The following is an 18,064-nucleotide window of genomic DNA, read 5'->3' as shown; positions in this document are numbered from 1 at the left end:
AGGCAATGGCCCCTATCGTGTACGATACCGTTCCTCATTCCACTCCATGCATTACAATGAGCCCGTCTCCCCGATTTCTACCTCCACCAGCCTCCCCTGCCCTATACACATACACATACTGTAGATCTGAGAGGATAGGTACATTTCATACATGTCTCACGGCGACAATCTATGTCGAGGCGGCTATGGCGCAGGAGGTAGAGCCAGCATCTAATGGTGGCAAGGTCGGCATGTCGAGGTGTCCTTGGGCAACACACTGAACCCCAAAGTGCTCCCAATGAGCGGGCCGGCGCCTTGCATGGTAGCTTGCCTCCATTGGTGTGTGAATGTGTCTGTGAACGGGTGAATGAGAGGCTATTGTAAAGCGCTTTGGAATAAGGCGACTACATGAGTCAGTCCATTCGTATCAACTTCTCTGATGGCTCAACTTCTCTGATGGTTATGTTTACGACAGCAGCCTTGCCTTGACACTACAACACTTCTGAACTCTATTGAACACTGAACTCTTGACTCTTCTCTTATCAGCTAAACTTTAGATAAACTCTCCGAATCTTTTTTTTTTATTGGTCAAAGGCTGCTATAGGATGTTTGTCTGTTGATAGATGGACATTTCATTGATTTAATTTTCTGAGTGTCCATACTTGTATTGATCACTCATGAATATCTTTGACACAGGAGTCTTTTTTGAATGTACTTTTGTCAACACCTGATTTAATGGGGCAATCTGTAAATGGTCAATGATATATGGATGCATTTGTATAGCGCCTTATTCCACAGTGCTTTACAATGGCCTCTCATTCACCCGTTCACAGACACATTCACACACCAATGGCGGCAAGCTACCATGCAAGGCGCCGGCCCGCTTATTGGGAGCATTTTGGGGTTCAGTGTCTTACCCAAGGACACCTCAACATGTGGCCAGCCGGGGATCGAACCGCTGATCTGCCGACCTTGCAATCATTAGACGCCGGTTTTACCTCCTGCGCTTTTTTTCTATATGATATATAGCCTTTGATTTTTGAAGATAATTAGTTATATGCTTGTTTTACTATGTTCTTTGTAAACAATACAATTATGGTTACAAAACATAATTTTGATCTCTTGGACAGTCAGTCCTTGCATCCATAGCTCTGTCTATGAAATTGAGAGTGGTTAGGGTTTTAATCATTTGTTCAGCCCCATCCTTCAGCTGTTTACCAAAAAAAGTGGCGGGGAGCCGCTTTGTTGTTGTTTGAATTACGGATTTCACCTTTAAGTGTATACCCTACAGTATATAGTATTTTGAGGCAGACTGTTGGGCATAATGTGTTGATTTGTGTTCTATTACTTTCACATGCACTGTATTCCCTCTTGTGGCAGAATGAGGATATTGCATTAATTGATCTGCGCAATTCCAATAGTGGTAAAGGTGAGAGTTTGAAGTATAGTATTGGCGCTCTCCTCTGGTTAGAAATGACAGTACAGTCATTGTGCTCATACAGACGTAGTCATTGAGCTTGGACAGGTGATGGTGCTATAGTCTTAGAAGAGACCATTGACTGCAGAGACACGTCTACTAAACTGTAGCCTATCGATTTGTGTTCGAGAACTATGACGGGAAAAGCAACAAAACGCTCTTAGAAATGAATATATACAAACATGTGTCTCATACGTACATTCACATACATGTAGGCTGTAGGAGTTTAGCAAGTGACTTAATCTGGTGGCTCAAAATACACATGTAGCAGACGCTCCTGTGGTCATTGTTTGTATTAATGACCGACTACAGTCAGATCACAGAATAAATGAATTCCCTAATGTCCTACCAACCTTTTCCCAACATTAGGAAACAAATCAACCACACAACGTATTATAATTGTGTTATTGGCATCATAAACGTAAACATTGCTCAGTGGACCATTTGGTCGCCCCCCCCCCCCCCCCCCCCATGTTGATACGGCGGGAGGAGCAGAGATGCGCTGGTGGCGGCCCGGCCGACGTCACACAGGAGGATGAGGCAGAGTTGTGTGCACCTTGCTTCATGGCAATAGGAAGAGATGGCGTCCGTATCCCGATGAATAAGCAAAAAAAGAAAAAGAAAAAAGGATGCGAAAACGCATAGCCATTCAATTCAATGCATCAGCTGAGGAAAGTTTAACCTCTTGTTTCTTAATCATTTCATTTTTGCATTAGGGATTGTTAACGCGTTTCTCATGCGTTTTTAAACTCCTTGGTTGATTCCACGGGAGGTGTGAGGATTGTTGTCCACGCTACAGCTGTTTCTTCCTCCGACGCAGGGACGAGAGGAGAGGGAGAGGGGAGAGGGAGGGCGATGGCTGCTGGAGGAGGATGCGGGGAGACAGTGGAGCAATGCCGGGTGGAGGTGGAGCGGCTAACCCGGGAGCTAGCGGAGGCGAACCGGGAGAAGATTCGGGCAGCGGAGTGCGGACTGGTTGTTCTGGAGGAGAACCAAACACTGAAGCAGCAATACTCGGATCTGGAGGCCGAGCAAGAGGCGCTCAGACAGGAGTTGGAGCAGCTACAAGAGGTACGACAACCTAGTATTACCGGCTGGAAAACAGCCTATTAAACCCCTGCTATAATTCCGAATCTATACCATAGGCTTACAGCCGCTCATGTGTATGAAGTCATTCCAGGAATTGTAGTTGTAAACACGAATGTGTTAGTGTGTTACACATCCTGGTCTTCGTAGGCTACAACTTAATTTCGCTCGCCGGGTAGGCTACATCCCGTTCAGAGGATGATGTCAGATTTGGGCAGGGCCCCCCGCATCATCTTCACAAGTTGCCATCAGTGTACCATCCCGGTACCATCCCGGTACCATCCCAGCGGGTGTGCATGATGCAGACGGAGACATAGGCCCCACAGACCGCTGGCAGTGAGCAGGCACTATTAGGGAGGGGTAGGTAGGGCCGTGAAGTAACTTGATGCTATGCGCAAGTCACAGGCGCAGGTAGGCTGCCCAAAGGTGTGCTACTGAATGCGCATTCATTTTGGTGCAATGCAATGTAATATCGCTTCTATGTTGAGGTACGCTTTTGACACGAGCGAGATAGGGTTTTTAATGTCCCTATTATGAACATAATTGTTCTGCTTAGTCTAGATGTGATGATTTCCACAATAGGACAACGCGTAGCCCACATTATGGGGGAAGTACATTGAACATAACAAAAGGTGAATATGCAGCGCCTAGTGATATGCTGGGAATAACTTGGCGTAATTGTATATGGCAGACAGCGGACAATAACAGAGATGGAGTTGCAGGCACGTCAGGTGGCACACCCAAAGTTTTGGGAGGTACTGTACATGCTCCAGGCCACCACTGGGGAGTCATACCCCGCAGGTCTTTACAACTATCATAGCCCACAACATTCTCTCTCTCTCCCTCCTTTGTTTTCTCTTCAGCACTCTTCACACAGTTAGACTACTTCTGTTCTCTCTAGTCTGTGTGTGTGTGTGTGTGTGTGTGTGTGTGTGTGTGTGTCTGTCTGTCTGTGTGTCTGTGTGTCTGTCTGTGTGTGTGTGTGTGTGTGTGTGTGTGTGTGTGTGTCTGTTTGTCTGTCTGTCTGTCTGTATGTATGTAAGTGTCTGTGCGTGCACACGCTTTTGTGTGTGTGTGTGTGTGTGTACGCGCACACTTTTGTGTGTGGGCGCACGTGTCTGAGCTATTTCCTTGAACATTGTCATTGTCTGTGTCATCCTACTGACATTGCTAGTGGGTATGTCTCTCTTTCACTCTCCCTCTCCCTCTCTCTCTCTCTCCTTGTCCACAATGAGCATGTAGCGCAATAAGTCACACATACTGTAAGGAAATAGAATTCTTTCAGAGCATCACAGGATGTGAATATCACGGTCATCCTCTGCCATCGCCCCCCTGAGGCTGTGAGCTCTCAGGAGACTCAATCTAACAGGCCACTGTCTGGGCATCTGGGTTAAACAGCGGTAGTAGAAAACCTTATTATCCTTCATGGGGAAACCGGATTTGAAACCAATCATAAAAACTGGATCTGGAGACATTGATTGACTGAAAGGACATAATACACACAATAAACCACGAACATTGTCAGTCAGAGATGTAAAGGCAGTGGTGGTCCTTAGTTTTGTTTAACATTATGGCAATGGGGATGACTGACTTTCCACATTCTGTCTCTTTCAGTAGTGGACAGTGCCATACTGTGATGCCATTAAACTACTGTAAGATACAAGATACAAGGTGTTTATTTGTCATTCCGGGTTATACAAGTACAATCGTGTGTGATACTTTCGCTGGGGGGGGGGGGCTCCATTGAGGGTACATATAAAAAGACATAGAATATAATAACCAAATATAAGAGGAAAAAAAAAATTAAAATGAGATAGAAATGATAGAATTCTATACATTTATGGCAAGATAAATCTACACACAAAATATAGACCAAGTGGACCAAGTCAAGTGCATCAACAAGAACCTGACCTGACCCCACTGGGTTATTAGTTACCATTAGGGCTGCAACTAACGATTATTTTGGTAGTCGACTAATCTGTCGATTATTTTTTCGATTAGTCGCGATTAGTCGTGTGGCTTTTCGCTGCGCGTAAATGGCGACGCAGAAGCATAAATCCGGCTTAACTAGCTATCTAACCTAACGTTACGCCAAGCTACAGCTGCTCACAGAGCTAGTTGATTGGCTAGCTAGCATTGCTGGCTAGACTACAGACAGCTCACGTTAGTAGGCTACGCTTGGCGCTGTTTATCTTACAGACAGCTCGCTGGTGGACTCAACATAATTGAAATAGCATTCACTTATCAAGCATCATTCATGATCATCCACCATGACTACCTGGTATTTTAATAGCGACCACCCCTCACTTCATTTCATCTCGCGTTCTCCTGGCTTCAACATGGAAAACCCCTGCTACGTAACGTTACATACAAGCGCCTCTGTCTGTCACATGCGTGCCACAGGGCAAATAAATTAATAGCACAAACGCTCATAGCATGTACAGCCCTGTCCATGAGACGTTGTTTTCCAACATGTAACAGTAAAGCTAACATAAACATTACGACCCTAACAATATAACGTTAGCCAGTTGGCTAACAACGTTAGCTAAAACTTACCCAGCTGATTCTTGCATGGCTCCCGTTTAAAAAAAAAAAAAAAAATCCCGTTTTTTTTACATATATCTTTTTATGCGATTAGTCGACAACAACATTTCACGTCGACGAATTTTCGTAATCGGTTAGTCGTGACTAGTCGACTAATCGTTGCAGCCCTAGTTACCATAATCATATATCACCATGGCAACGGTTGACATGTCACTCTTGTTCATATCCATAATCGATTCTCACTGATGAGCAGTGCTGTGCAGAGGTGTAATAATACAATAAAACATCTCAGTCAATCTACATCACAAACAGTGCTTTTCCTTCCTATGGTATGCTAATGTTTGGCAGTATTAATTCACTAGTTTGTTAGGTACAATACAGACAGGCAGCTGACTCTGCATTTAGTTGAAGGTCAGTGTGTGTGTGGTGTGTGTGTCTGTGTGTGTGTGTGTGTGTGTGTGTGTGTGTGTGTGTGTGTGTGTCCCAGCCCTGGCATAAACTCTGAAGGGCTATTAGATTGGCTGGGACACTGAGTTGGCAGCCAGTTACACCAGTTACACATGACGTGTCGACTGTATCTGTCCTTTAGAGAGGGCCAGTCTGCCCCCACACGACAAGCATAATGCAAACAGGAGCCCTCTCTCGCCATTGATGACGTTTATTGGGCCACAACATGCATTAGTCAGTGTACAGTAGTCCTAATGATATTTGGGGAAACTAACAGTTATCTCTCTCTCTCTCTCTCTCTCTCTCTCTCTCTCTCTCTCTCTCTCTCTCTCTCTCTCTCTCTCTCTCTCTCTCTCTCTCTCTCTCTCTCTCTCTGTGTTAGGCCATTACCACTGAGCCATAGAGAGAGATTCTTCATCTAGTTTCCATTTCATCTGTGCCAAACTCAATACCTCATTTCTTTTGAATCAACTCCTATCGACCCCAACATTTCTCAGGCGTGCTGCTAGGAAAGTCCAGTAACACTGATGTGAGAATTATTTCTCTAAATGGGTCCATTTGTTTCTCTGAAATCCTTCTCTTCTGTAGCACTTAAGGAAGGTAGAAAGCTAACGAGCACAAGCACACAGGCACACACTAAACCCTAATTCACAACATAGCCCAGCTGAGCTGAGCTGAGCTAGGCTGTACTGGGCTGGCCTTATGACACATCCAATATAGCTGTTGAAACAGTGCTAGAAAGGACAACGTGAGAAAAACATATCAGTATGGTTCGGATCAGCCCTGCCAGTCCAGCTTTGTGAACCTTGCCGGTTGAGAGAGCAACAGACTCAGAGACAGTGACGTCATTAGGCCTGGGCGAATGTTTTTTGAATAACCCCGGATCTCCGGATCCTGATTATTTTTTGATTTCTTTTAAATGTCGCCATCTACCGCATGGCCATCGATTTAGCACCTCGCCGTCGATTTAGCGCAAGCCCCCACTGCTCAACCGAAAACTCTACAAGCCACAACCACCCCCTCCCGTCCATGAAACGTGGGCTGGGCTAAGCCCCCAACGTTTCAAGATCCTAAGACAACGCCTCTACTCAGAGAGATGCTCTACGTTCACAAATAACTTTTCATTAATCATTCAGTGTAGCATGCTTTCTTCCCGAGGAGAGCTAGACAGTCATGATTACTTAATGTGTGCATACATGCTTGATAGTTATTTACCAACTTGACTAAGTCACAAAAAGACCCCACACTCACCAGTGCTCAGCAGCACAAGGCAGCATTTCCAAGCATGGGCAGATCTCCAAACATCTACTGTACACAATATTATGAAACATTTGAATGTGACAGTGATCCATCCTTAATTTATGTTCCACAAGCAATATGACATAGGCTTATCATAAATGAATTGAATGGAGATGTAATGTAATGGCCGACTGTAGAGCAAACTAATTAGCATTGAGCTAGCCATAGCTCTTTATTGTGCAGTGCCAGAGTCCATGTGGGGCATTTCCTGCTGTTAACCATGGCTTATTGGATTCAACCTGTCATTCTGAGGGAATCAATTAGCTAATGTTTTAGAATGAACAAAATTACAGCCTGTGGATGCGAAGATGGACTCTTACTGCAGGCTGGAGAGAGAGAGAGAGAGAGAGAGAGAGAGAGAGAGAGAGAGAGAGAGAGAGAGAGAGAGAGAGAGAGAGAGAGAGAGAGAGAGAGAGAGAGAGAGAGAGAGAGAGAGAGAGAGAAGGAGAAATGTAAATAAAAAACAAATTAAGTGTTCAGCTTTGTCTTGTCTGTGTTATCTAGTATTGAAAAAAGAGGGAGAAACAGAATGAGAGGGAACAGAATAAATAGAACATGATCCATCTTTTTCTGGTCACCTGGGACATGAATGTATAAATAGTATTCCTTTAATTCCTTTAATCATTTAACTGAATGGGAAAGTGCGTCCAAACCTTTCACTGGTACTGTACATAAATACATGAATGAATGAATGAATGAATGAATGAATGGTCTTTATTGTCATTGCTACAGTACAGGTACCAAACAACGAAATTTAGGAGGGGTGGCTCCCCTGGTGTTAGGAAAGAAAAAAAAAAAAAAAAGAAAGAAAAACCTTTTTTTAAAAAGCACAAGAAGCGAAGGAGCTGGTTTACATAAATAAAGGCTATGTACACTATCCACTATACTATACTGTACAGATAGACGACTAGGGTTGTCATATTGCACAATAGTGTTATTTCACATCTATTTAAAGTGTCGCAGTTTGCAGGCTTGAAATGTACATATTTGTGCCTCAGCACTACACCTGATTTTTTCAGTCCAGCAGCTGCCATCAATCCGTCCAGACTGTCCAGGGCCCAGAACCTAGGTCTTTGCTGTGTTCAGGGCCTGGACGGCCCTGTGGTAGAAGCTGTTCTTCAGTCTGTTTGTCCTTGCGGCCATGGTCCTGAACCGCCTTTTCGAGGGCAGCCGGGTAAAGTGTTCGTACCCAGGGTGGGTTGGGTCCCTGGAGATCTTGGAGGCCTTCCTGAGACAGCGTGTGTTGTACAGCTCTTCCAGAGAGGGGAGGGGGCGCCGGTGATCTTCTGGGCTGTTCTCATGACTCTCTGTAGCGCATTTCTCTCCGCGGTTGTGCAGCTGGAGAACCAGTTGCAGATGCCGTAGGTGAGGATGCTCTCCACTGCGCCGCGGTAGAAGGTCACCAGTATCTCCTGCTTGCTGTGTTCCTTCCTGAGGACTCTCAGGATGTATAGCCGCTGTTGTGCCTTCTTGTATACAAACATCCATCCATCCATCCATACTAGGGCTGGGTCTAGCGTTAATCTAGATGAATTAATTCATGGCATTTATGACTTTATGTAAAGTGTTGGTATGTTTATTATTTTGACCAAGGATATATTTGGGTGGGGAGGGGAGGGTGGGGAGGGTTAGTGTAACATTAGGTTAGGGACTGTGTGTTTTACTCCCTCCAGGAAACATACGACACGATTCTTTAATTACAGATTAATTTATTCTCTGGTCTCAAATCCACCAATTCACCATCATCATTCACCCTCAAACTGTTATATCAGACAAATATCACAACAAACATGCATTAGCTTCATACAGAGTACAACTTTAATGTGCACGACAAGATACATCACATGACGCTAGGCTAGTTAACATACCTCACTGGCTGCACAGGACCACTGACTCCACTCCCACCAACCCGGAAGACTATGCCACCATGCTCAACTCCATTCTCTCTGACTCCCTTGACTCACTGGCCCCCTTGAAAACCATCACTGTCTCCTTCACCACCTCCTCCCCCTGGTTCACCCCTGAACTACGCACCATGAAACAGACCGGCCGCCAACTAGAAAGACTCCACAATAAAACCCACCTCACTGTCCATGCCGAAGCCTACAAGCACCAGAGATATTATCTCCTCCTACCGTGACGCACTCCAAGCTGCCAAATCTGCCTACTACTCCAACCTCATCAACACCACCAATCGAAACCCCCGCACCCTCTTCTCCACTGTCAAGACACTACTCCAGCCCCCGGACAACAACACAACTTCCTCCCCTGATCTCTGCAACTCCTTTCTCCACGCCTTCAACAGCAAGATCTCCCACATCAACAGCTCACTGACTGCCTCCATCTCCAACTCCACCACCCTGCTGTCATCTTCCCCCCTCCTGATTACCCTCCCCCTACTCCTCTCACTACTTTCTCCCCTGTTGACTCCTCCCTCATCACTACTATCATCACCGCCTCCAAAACAACCACCTGCTCCTCGACCCCCTCCCTACCACCCTGACCAAGGCCTGCCTCCCTGCCCTCATCCCCCACCTCACTGCCCTCTTCAATCAGTCACTATCCCAAGGCCACGTTCCCTCAAGCTACCAACTTGCCGCTGTCACCCCCATTCTCAAAAAGCCCACTCTTGACCCAGCCAACCTCTCCAACTACCGCCCCATCTCCAACTTACCATTCTTTTCCAAAACCCTAGAGCGCGCTGTCGCTGCCCAACTTCACTCCCACCTCCAATCCAACAAACTATATGAACCCCTTCAATTTGGCTTCCGCCCACATCACAGCACTGAAACAGCCCTGGTCAAAGTTATCAACGATCTCCTCACCTCCGCAGACTCAGGTGCCCTCAACATCCTAGTTCTACTAGACCTTAGCGCAGCCTTCGACACAGTGTCCCACTCCATCCTCCTTCAAAGGCTGCGCCAACTGGGTGTTGAGGGCACCGCCCTGGACTGGCTCACCTCCTACCTCACCAACAGACAACAGTTCATCTCCCTCTCCGGTCACACCTCCTCCTCCTCCTCTGTCACACAGGGGGTCCCACAAGGCTCAGTCCTCGGCCCCCTGCTCTTCCTCTGCTACACACTCCCCCTCGGTCACATCATCCGCCAATTCAACCTGGACTTCCACTGCTACGCCGATGACACCCAGATTTACATCACCACAAACTCCACCCAGAACCCACCCCTCACTCACATCGAAAACTGCATTTCAGCAATAAAAACCTGGCTCACACACAACTTCCTCAAACTCAACAGTGAAAAGACCGAAGTCATCCTCATCGGCACCAAATCCACCCTCAATAAAACCGGACCCATCACACTCACCATTGACGACACTACCATCAGCCCCTCCCCCCTGGCTCGCAACCTCGGCTTCATTCTGGACCCCACCCTCTCATTTGATCCCCATGTCAGCTCTATTGTCAAGACCTCCTACTTCCACCTCCGCAACATTGCAAAAATCAGACACTGCCTCTCCCCGCCCGCTGCTGAATCCCTCATCCACGCCTTCATCTCCTCCCGCCTTGACTACTGCAACTCCCTACTCACCGGCATCACCTCCCGCTCCCTCCATAGACTCCAGATGGTCCAAAACTCTGCTGCACGCCTCCTTTCAAACACCCGCTCCCATGACCACATCACTCCTTTCCTCCACTCTCTCCACTGGCTCCCCATCAAAGAACGCATCCAATTCAAAGTCCTCACCCTCACATACAAAGCCCTCCATAGCCTGGCCCCCCCTTACCTGACTGACCTCCTTCTCCCCCACCGCCCTACCCGTACCCTCCGATCCTCATCCATTGTTCCCCTCACTGTCCCACCCTCAAAACTCAAAGGCTTCGGTCACCGTGCCTTTTCACGAGCTGCACCCCGCCTCTGGAACTCTCTCCCTCAACCACTCAGAGACTCACCCTCACTCCTCACTTTTAAATCCCACCTCAAAACCTACCTGTTCTCCCATGCCTTCAGCCTCCCCTACCCCTAGCCATCCCCCCCATCCCGGCCACCCCCGCCCCCCCCCCCCCCCCCTGGACACGCATACAACCTCCCCTACCCCTACCCATCTCCCCTAACCCGGCCACCCCCGCCCCCCCCCCCTGGACACGCATACAACCTCCCCTACCCCTACCCATCTCCCCTAACCCTGCCACCCCCCTGATATGCATACAGCCTCCCCTACCCCTAACCACCTCCCCTGTCCCTACCACCCCCCCCCCTCCCCCGTTCGCTGACTCTGTGTTCCATGTTACTTGTTGTTTTTGTGTTTTCCGTATCTCCTATATTGTCAGCGTCTTTGAGCCTCGGAAAAGCGCTATATAAATCCAATGAATTATTATTATTATTAATTATTATAAGTCCACTTGAAAGTAAAAACTTCAAACCAAAACAGAAATCTTCAATCTTCTATTGTATCAATCTTGGAGGCCAAGAGGCACCTGTGCAACACTGAGTGTAAAAAAACTTTCTTACGTATTAAACACCGTAAATCAGTATCTATGAAATAAAATGCATGTAACATCAACTAAAATTGGAATTTGAAATAAAATGAATAATAACAACAAAATGCCATAAGGAACATTTATGGCAGTTAAAGTGTGATCTGTTGGTCTGTGTAGCTAAAATAAACTGGATTTTGCTGCTTTAAACTTATGCATGTCTATTCATTGATTCACTCCTATACCAAATCCATTTGAATTGAAAACTGTTGCTTCTCGTGTCAAATATTGAATGCGATTCATTTAGATTAATTAATTACAAAGCCTCTAATTAATTCGATTTTTTTTATCGTGTCCCACCTCTAATACATACACTACCGTTCAAAAGTTTGGGGTCACTTAGAAATTTCCTTATTTTGAAAGAAAAGCACTATTTTTTTCAATGAAGATGACATTAAATTAATCAGAAATACACATTGTTAATGTGGCAAATGACTATTCTAGCTGCAAACATCTGGTTTTTAATGGAATATCTACATAGGTGTATAGAGGCCCATTTCCAGCAATCGTCACTCCAGTGTTCTAATGGTACATTGTGTTTGCTAATCGCGTTAAAAAGCTAATGGATGATTAGAAAAACCTTGAAAACCCTTGTGCAATTACGTTAGCACAGCTGAAAACGGTTTTGCTGGTTAGAGAAGCTATACAAATGGCCTTCCTTTGAGCTAGTATCTGGAGCATCACATTTGTGGGTTCGATTATACTCTCAAAATGGCCAGAAAAAGAAAACTTTCATATGAAACTCGACAGTCTATTCTTGTTCTTAGAAATGAAGGCTATTCCATGTGAGAAATTGCCAAGAAACTGAACATTTCCTACAACGGTGTGTACTACTCCCTTCAGAGAACAGCACAAACAGGCTCTAACCAGAGTAGAAAGAGAAGTGGGAGGCCCCGGTGCACAACTGAGCAAGAAGACAAGTACATTAGAGTCTCTAGTTTGAGAAATAGACGCGTCACAGGTCCTGAACTGGCAGCTTCATTTAATGGTACCCGCAAAACGCCAGTGTCAACGTCTGCAGTGAAGAGGCGACTCCGGGATGCTGGCCTTCTAGGCAGACTGGCAAAGAAAAAGCCATATCTGAGACTTATTAATAAAAGGATTAATATGGGCAAAAGAACACAGACATTGGACAGAGGAAGATTGGAAAATAGTGTTATGGACAGACAAATCGAAGTTTGAGGTGTTTGGATCACACAGAAGAACATTTGTGAGACGCAGAACAAGTGAAAAGATGCTGGAAGAGTGCCTGACGCCATCTGTCAAGCATGGTGGAGGTAATGTGATGGTCTGGGGCTGCTTTGGTGCTGGTAACGTGGGAGATTTGTACACGGTAAAAGGGATTTTGAATAAGGAAGGCTATCACTCAATTTTGCAACGCCATGCCATACCCTGTGGACAGCGCTTGATTGGAGCCAATTTCCTCCTACAACAGGACAATGACCCAAAGCACACCTCCAAATTATGCAACAACTATTTAGGGAAGAAGCAGGCAGCTAGTATTCTGTCTGTAATGGAGTGGCCAGCGGAGTCACCAGATCTCAACCCCATTGAGCTGTTGTGGGAGCAGCTTGACCGTATGGTACGCAAGAAGTGCCCATCAAGCCAATCCAACTTGTGGGAGGTGCTTCAGGAAGCGTGGGGTGAAATTTCTTCAAATTACCTCAACAAATTAACAGCTAGAATGCCAAAGGTCTGCAATGCTGTAATTGCTGCAAAGGGAGCATTCTTTGACGAATATTGACTATTCATTTCATTTTGCAACTCATTTGATAAATAAAAGTGTGAGTTTTCATGGAAAACACAAAATTGTCTGGGTGACCCCAAACTTTTGAACGGTAGTGGACATACATACAAACATACATACATAGTATACATACATACATACATACATACATACATACATACATACATACATACATACATACATAGTACATAGTACATAGTACATAGTACATAGTACATATAGTTTCACATGTATGCTACCTAGAACCAAAATGTTCTAGGTTATTCGGCTGTACCAGTGGGAGAACCCTTATAATAGAACCCTTTTGGGTTCCATATTAAACCCTTTCTACAGAGGGTTCTACTGTACATGGAACCCAAAAGGGTTCTTCAAAGGGTTTTCCCACAGGGACAGCCGAAGAAAGTACTGTGATAGAGTGGTTGGACTATGAAAGGTAAGGTTCAGCGGTTGGCCTCCAGTTCCCCTTCCTTGCTTGTCTTACTGGCATCCGTGAGCTTGGCATCTGTGAGTGACAGCCTGTCATCAGTCAGCTGCTTGTCTGGAAGAGAGAGGTCAGCAATTGGGGTTAATGTCTCCCACATCCCCTGTGATAATGACCTGCTGGGGACAGCTGGTGTGTGTGTGTGTGTGTGTGTGTGTGTGTGTGTGTGTTTGTACATGAGTGTATGCGTGTGTACCTGTGTGTATGTCTGTGTGTGTGTGGGTGTGTGTGTGTACTAGGGGTGCAACGGTTCAGTTGGCCCACGGTTCGGTACGAACCTCAGTTTTTGGGTCACGGTTCACGGTTCGGTTTCAGTACGTTTTTTTTTTTTAATGCTACTATTTATTTACAAACTGTTACTTTACTTTATTTTGCTTATGGAACTTTAACATTTAGACACATTCCAGAATATGACTGGTATATTGTATAATATAAATATATACAGTATACACAAAAAACACTTTAAAATGTAAAAAAAATGACATAAACACTTTCAAATGTGACTTGTTGTTAATTGGAACTACATAAGATTTCAAATGATGTGTCATACATTGAAATCCGAAAAAAGATGACGAAGTTAGAGTCATTTGAATGTTGTTAGACGTCAGGCACATATAGGGTTAAACTGGCTGTCATTGAAACTGGAAGCAAACGCTGCTAACAGCTAGCGGCTAACAAAGCACATCGCTACAAAGGTCTAACTGTATTTTAATAACATCACAACATCCTGATAGAACATCAACATGCTAAAAACACATAGCTACACATAATTAGATGATCACACAGTCCTTGCTTTTGAACACGTCCTAAAAGTATGTTTACAAGCCATGTATCACTTAACGTTAGCCTCAAACAATAACAATGAATCCATTCCACAAAGTATACATTTAGGCGTTTCACGCGAGTGGTTTACGGTTTCACCAGCTGGCGTCACAAAAAAAGTGCCCAGTGTTTCCTCTATATGCATTGATTCGTGGCGGGCCGCCACAAATACATTTTCTCTGCCACTAATTGATTCAGTCCACTTTGATTCAGGCTGCGCAACACATTTCGTTCCGATTTAGGGAGTAGTAAGTTACAATATGTTACAATGTTGCAATTAACCTGTGTTCGCACTGCAATCAAGACTGAATCGCTCTCAACACGCCGTGGCGCGAGGCGACACGCTTGCAAAACAGTTTTGTGATTGGTCCGAATTTAGCGGGACATTTGGATTTCAGGAAATCTATCTCCTTTCACTCTCTCTTCGCCCATCGCCGGTCCCTTTAATCCTGTATCCTAATCGAAAATGGAACATCATCAGCGACGACTGTGGGTTATTGCATTTACTGCTGTTCTCTGGTTCATGTTCTTATACCAGTGCTCAGTATACAAGTATTTTAAATGAACATTCGTAATGTATGTCTCTGATGTTCATGGTCAACTAAATCAGGCTATTTTGTGAAACAAATAATGTTCCCGCAAATGGGCTAACCGAGCAGCCTCGCACCTAACGCTAGCTTCGAACTGTTCATAGCATAAACGTTGGTAAATGTCATAAACGACACAGTATTGGCAGGGGAAAAGAAGGGGAGTCGAATTTTTATTGACAACGGATTTACATGCTGGAAAAACATGCAGCTAAAATTCAGGGAACATTTGGACAATAAGAGACACAAGGGAGCTGTGGTCGCATGGTCTAATTACAGGGCAATATGCGCGCGGGGCAAAAATAATCTATAGCCTCTAAAATCACCACGAACAGAACGGCGGAGGTACGGGTAAACAGGGCTCATGTCGGTGCCATCAAAGGTAAGAGTTGGTTTTCTTTAACTCAGCTGATGCATTACCTTGCTATCTAAACCTCCCTCCTCACTCTATAGACATACACACAGACATATTATGTGTACTGTATACTGTATGTATACTGTACTGTAGAAGACAAGGCTGTGAGGAGAGGGGAAGGGTTTTGTGGTTGCACATCGAAGGCAAGACTGTGAGGATAGGGGAAGGGTTTTGTGGTTGCTCGTAGAAGACAAGGCTGTGAGGGGGTAAGGATTTTGTGGTTGCGCGTAGAAGACAAGGCTGTGAGGAGGGGGGAAGGATTTGGTGGATGCGTGTAGAAGACAAGGCTGTGAGGAGGGGGGAAGGGTTTGGTGGTTGCGAGTAGGTACAGGAGTTGGGGACGGTGATGAAAAATGCAGAGTGTGCATCAGCAATGCCGTCAGTGCTAAAAACAGCTCCCGGACCTGCCCCAAGGGCCGCTCCGACTGGGCGACTACTTTGTGATGTCATACGCAGACAACCAATGGGATGCCGGCCGCCTCCCTGAACTTGTCAAGAGTAGGAAGAACATTGACTCTAGATGCTGAAGTCAGATGTGTGACTAACCTCATGGTTAGTCTGAAAATGTGTGTGAAAAGCGCTATATGAATTTGTTCACCAAATGTTGTTGTATTGCTATTAGTCTGTGAGAATGGTGTTTAACCGTGTGAATTGCCGTGTTCATTGTTCCCTCTCTAAACGATTTCTTCCTTTTTCTAGCATTGTGACTGCCAATGGCCCCTGGTCCTAGCATAGATTTATTTTTTTAATGATGACTGATGGATAGATGATTCACGTTAGGGATGTCCCGATCCGATATTGATATCGCATATCACTGCGATATTGGTCCTGAATGCTGGATCGCAGATCGCACCAGAAAAAAAATTGCCTGCGATCTACGTGCCCGATCTGGCGTGTCACTCACGTGATGACAACAGTAGTAGTCAGTGGTCACGAGCATGAGAGTTGGCTAGTAGCTACCTGTGTGTAATGAGTCTGACAATGTCATGATGCCAGCTGGTGAAATCATAAACCATTTACTTAAGTCATTTTTCGGTTATTTACATAGTCTGAAACTACAGATGGTAAGCTTTCAAATGATGCGTCATACATTGAAATCTGAAAAAATTAAAGACGACACGAGTATTTGAATGTTGGTGCACCGAATGGCAATACGACAGGAGAAAAGTGACTGATCAAACAACAACAACAAACGCTGCTAACAGCTAGCGGCTAACAGTGGTACATCGCTAGGAACATCTAACTGTGTTTTTATATCATCACAGCATGCTGAGAGAACATGGACATGCTAAAAACACATAACTACACATAATTAGATGAACACACAGTCCTTGCTTTTGAACACGTCCTAAAACGAAGGTATGTCATTATCACTTACCGGTAGCCTGCAGCAAACGAGAACAGTTAATCCAATCCACAGATTATAAGTATTTAGTGATCGTTAAACTGTTTTTTATTATATCGACTCGGTACTTTAAAACTTCAAGTTGCCTGTTATGAAAAAAAACTAAAACCAGATATTGTTGACACCCCTTCGATTCTGCGACTGGTTTCTGGTCTCACCAGCGGGCGTCTCTAGGCTAAACTTTTAAAAAGGGTCCTATAATTGATTTGCCATTTGTAAGAGAAGATAAATAGAATAAAAACCTGAAGGCACTAAAACTAGAAATCAGACAGTAACTCTATTTTTTCTACAATGCTGAATGCTGCTGTTTAAATTGTTTTAACTGTAAACCAGTTGGTCACTGAGTACTGCAGAGTACTGTTTTTGTTGCTTGAATAAAGGCTGGCAGTCTTTAATAGCCAACTGTTGTTGTGGACTATACTGGGGAAGTATTTGTTATTATTCAGGAGTAAAACAATAAATACAAATATCGGATCGGTATCGGTATCGCAGACACCTGAAGCCCAGGTATCGGTATCGGTATCGGTAGTGAAAAAATGGGATCGGGACATCCCTAATTCACGTACTGGATAAAGGCGTCTGTTAAATGTCTAAAATGTAAATGTGAACGTAAATGTAATGTGAATGTAAATGTTATGTAAATGTAAATGTTATGTAAATGAATGAGTGAGAGGCACAAGTTCAGTACATGATGAACACTGTATTATCCTCTCTCAGTGGTCAGAAACACAGATACAGTACCTTATGCGTGCCAAAGAGTGAATATGTGTATTCTACTTTAACTACTCTCTTTTAAAAAAATAATGGGTTCCTAAAGGTTTTCTTAATTTGTCCCTTTACGAGAACCCTTTGAAGAACCATTGTTGGTTCTATTTAGAACTCTCTGTAGAAGGGTTCTTCTGTACGTGGCATCAGAAACGGTTCTCCTCGACCTACAGCAAATAAAGAACCCTTTTGTTGGTGCTACTGCTAACTAGGACCAGGGCCGCTTGGGAGATATGCGAGGCCCTGTGCGAAGTCAGATTTGCGAGGCCTTTTATAATGATGTAGGCTACTATTATAACCGCGCGACACGCACGCATCGATATATTGCAAGAAATGCGCTCACATGCTGTGCTGATAGACAATAGAATATATACTTATTTAGATAGTTTACAACCATGTTTGTTTCATTTCAAACCTTTTATACTCGTAAAGGATTAGGATTTAGGATAAAGCAGTCATCATACCCAACATTAAATACGCACAAGCCATTATTGACATGAATAGAGATGTTA

General features: G+C 44.6%; 1 protein-coding gene across 1 annotated transcript in view; it reads left to right on the top strand.

Moving 5' to 3' along the window:
• Positions 1–2,311: 2,311 nt before the first annotated feature.
• Positions 2,312–18,064, top strand: part of LOC308164156 (protein bicaudal D homolog 1-like) — a gene marked incomplete at both ends in the record, with an annotated part of 52,527 nt that continues 36,774 nt past the window's right edge. Inside the window, one exon of the mRNA XM_080538301.1 lies at positions 2,312–2,527. Coding sequence (XP_080394427.1) covers positions 2,312–2,527 — 216 coding nt within the window. The remainder of the gene's footprint in view (positions 2,528–18,064) is intronic.

Source organism: Nansenia antarctica, assembly GCF_963989245.1.
Source record: "Nansenia antarctica genome assembly, chromosome: 8".
NCBI lineage: Eukaryota > Metazoa > Chordata > Actinopteri > Argentiniformes > Microstomatidae > Nansenia > Nansenia antarctica.
This window is presented reverse-complemented; position numbering and strand designations above follow the sequence as displayed.